Source organism: Nesoenas mayeri (genome assembly GCF_963082525.1).
Source record: "Nesoenas mayeri genome assembly, chromosome: 29".
NCBI classification, from domain to species: domain Eukaryota; kingdom Metazoa; phylum Chordata; class Aves; order Columbiformes; family Columbidae; genus Nesoenas; species Nesoenas mayeri.
The window spans coordinates 3019728-3021955 of NC_137561.1; the positions used below are offsets into that span (position 1 = coordinate 3019728).

The following is a 2228-nucleotide window of genomic DNA, read 5'->3' on the forward strand; positions in this document are numbered from 1 at the left end:
TTAGAGATTCCCTGATGCAGAGGAGAGGATGTGCTGCAGAGCAGGGGTTGTCTTCTGTGCTGTCAGAGTGACAAGACGTGAATGCTGCGTTCTCCCCAGGGTGGCTGTGGGGTGTAAATGTCAATGTGCAGGCAGGGGTGCCCAGGGCTATCCTGCAGAGCAGGGTCCCTGCACCCCAGGGCTGTGCCGGGTAGAGACTCTGCCGCCTGCCAGGGTCAGCGCTCAGCCTGCCCCGGAGAGCCCAGCAACATTGAGCCTGGAGTGTCCTTGGCTGGGAGGGCAGAGCTGAGATCCTGTTCATGTACAATGAGAGTCGGCAATGGTTTGCAGATCAGCCCTTGGAAACCGTTATGCTCTGCTCTCAGCGGTGTCCAGTTTCTTCTCAGGGGAATATCTGGAGCTGATCGTCCTCCAGCTCAAAGAGGTGCTGGCACAGGGCAGCTGAGACCAGGACTGATGGACAGACCAGCTATCCCCACTCTGCACTAAGGGACAGTCCTGTGTCTGTCAGCACCCACAAAGTTTCACTTGCAGTGAAAGACATTGTTAAGGCATTTTTGCCTTAACAAACAAACAAACAAAACCTTCTCAGCCATGGTGGGGCAGTTAGAATAAAATAAACAGAACAAGATCTCTACAGCTCTGCTCTGCCATTAAGTGAAATGGGAGAGACTGTGCTCAAATGGACTTCGATATCACGAGTTGATATAATCTGAGACCACCCCATTTCTCTATTTTCCTGTTGCTGTAGGGCAGGACTGAATTCAGTATAGTCCACAACAAAGATGCCTCTTGCCAATGACACCGTCAGCCAGCACCAACCACAGCTCGTGAAAGGGACCTGAAGAGGGTAAGTCAATCTAGGGGATTTCCATGAGAACCGGAACACATTTTCCTCAGAGAACTCTGTCCTAATTTCTCACTGCCTTTTCCTCATTGGACAGGTCCCCATGACCAGAAACAGCCAATGTCCAACAGCAGCTCCATCACCCAGTTCCTCCTCCTGCCGTTCACAGACACACGGGAGCTGCAGCTCTTGCACTTCTGGCTCTTCCTGGGCATCTACCTGGCTGCCCTCCTGGGCAACGGCCTCATCATCACCACCATAGCCTGGGACCAGCACCTGCACACCCCCATGTACTTCTTCCTGCTCAACCTCGCCCTCCTTGACCTGGGCTGCATCTCCGTGACTGTCCCCGAATCCATGGCCAACTCTCTGTGCGATTCCAGGGTCATTTCCTTTGCAGGATGTGCTGCCCAGGTCTTTTTTGTATTTTTCTTGTTTGGTGCAGAGTTTTACCTTCTCACAGTCATGTCGTACGACCGCTACGTTGCCATCTGCAAACCCCTGCACTACGGGACCCTCCTGGGCAGCAGAGCTTGTGTCCACATGGCAGCAGCTGCCTGGGCCACTGGGTTTCTCAATGCTCTGCTGCACACGGCCAATACATTTTCACTGCCCCTGTGCAAGGGCAATGCCCTGGGCCAGTTCTTCTGTGAAATCCCCCAGATCCTCAAGCTGTCCTGTTCACACTCCTACCTCAGGGAACTTGAGCTTCTCATGTTTAGTGCTTTTTTTTTTGAGGGATGTTTTGTGTTCATTGTGGTGTCCTATGTGCAGATCTTGAGGGTCGTGCTGAGGATCCCCTCTGAGCAGGGACGGCACAAAGCCTTTTCCACCTGCCTCCCTCACCTGGCCGTGGTCTCCCTGTTTGTCAGCACTGTCATGTTTGCCCACCTGAAGCCCCCCTCCATCTCCTCCCCATCCCTGGACCTGGTGGTGTCTGTTCTGTACTCGGTGGTGCTTCCAGCAGTGAACCCCCTCATCTACAGCATGAGGAACCAGGAGCTCAAGGGTGCCCTGTGGAAACTGATGTCTGGATTATTTTCTGAAGCAATAAACTGCCCATCATCTTCTGCATAACAGTTACAGTGTAAATTGTTGCAGGCCCAACCTGTCTTCTGGTTTTTTTTGTTGCCGCTTGTGGTTTTCTACATGTGATAATATTGTCATCCCCTTTCTAATTCACTGTCTTCTTTCCTCATTGAGGAGCTGTGTAAATGAGGACCTGTGCTCTATGTGTGTTTCAACACATTAAAAGTCCCTGCAGCACGTATTTTTTCCTGAGATCCTTTCAGCAAGGCCTGTTTGGAGCTGCAGAGACAGTTCTTGTGTACATGGGTGAAGGGGAACAGAGTTCACCCTGGCAGCCCTGCCAGGGAGCAGC

The 2228-nt window shown here is 52.2% G+C and overlaps 1 protein-coding gene across 1 annotated transcript; it reads left to right on the forward strand.

Annotated features, from left to right (window-relative positions):
* Positions 1-967: 967 nt before the first annotated feature.
* Positions 968-1924, forward strand: LOC308050736 (olfactory receptor 14J1-like; the record flags this gene model as incomplete). Its single annotated transcript, XM_080360877.1, has 1 exon — positions 968-1924. One exon carries the CDS (start codon positions 968-970, stop codon positions 1922-1924), a length of 957 nt encoding a protein of 318 aa, XP_080217003.1.
* Between the last annotated feature and the right edge of the window lie 304 nt (positions 1925-2228).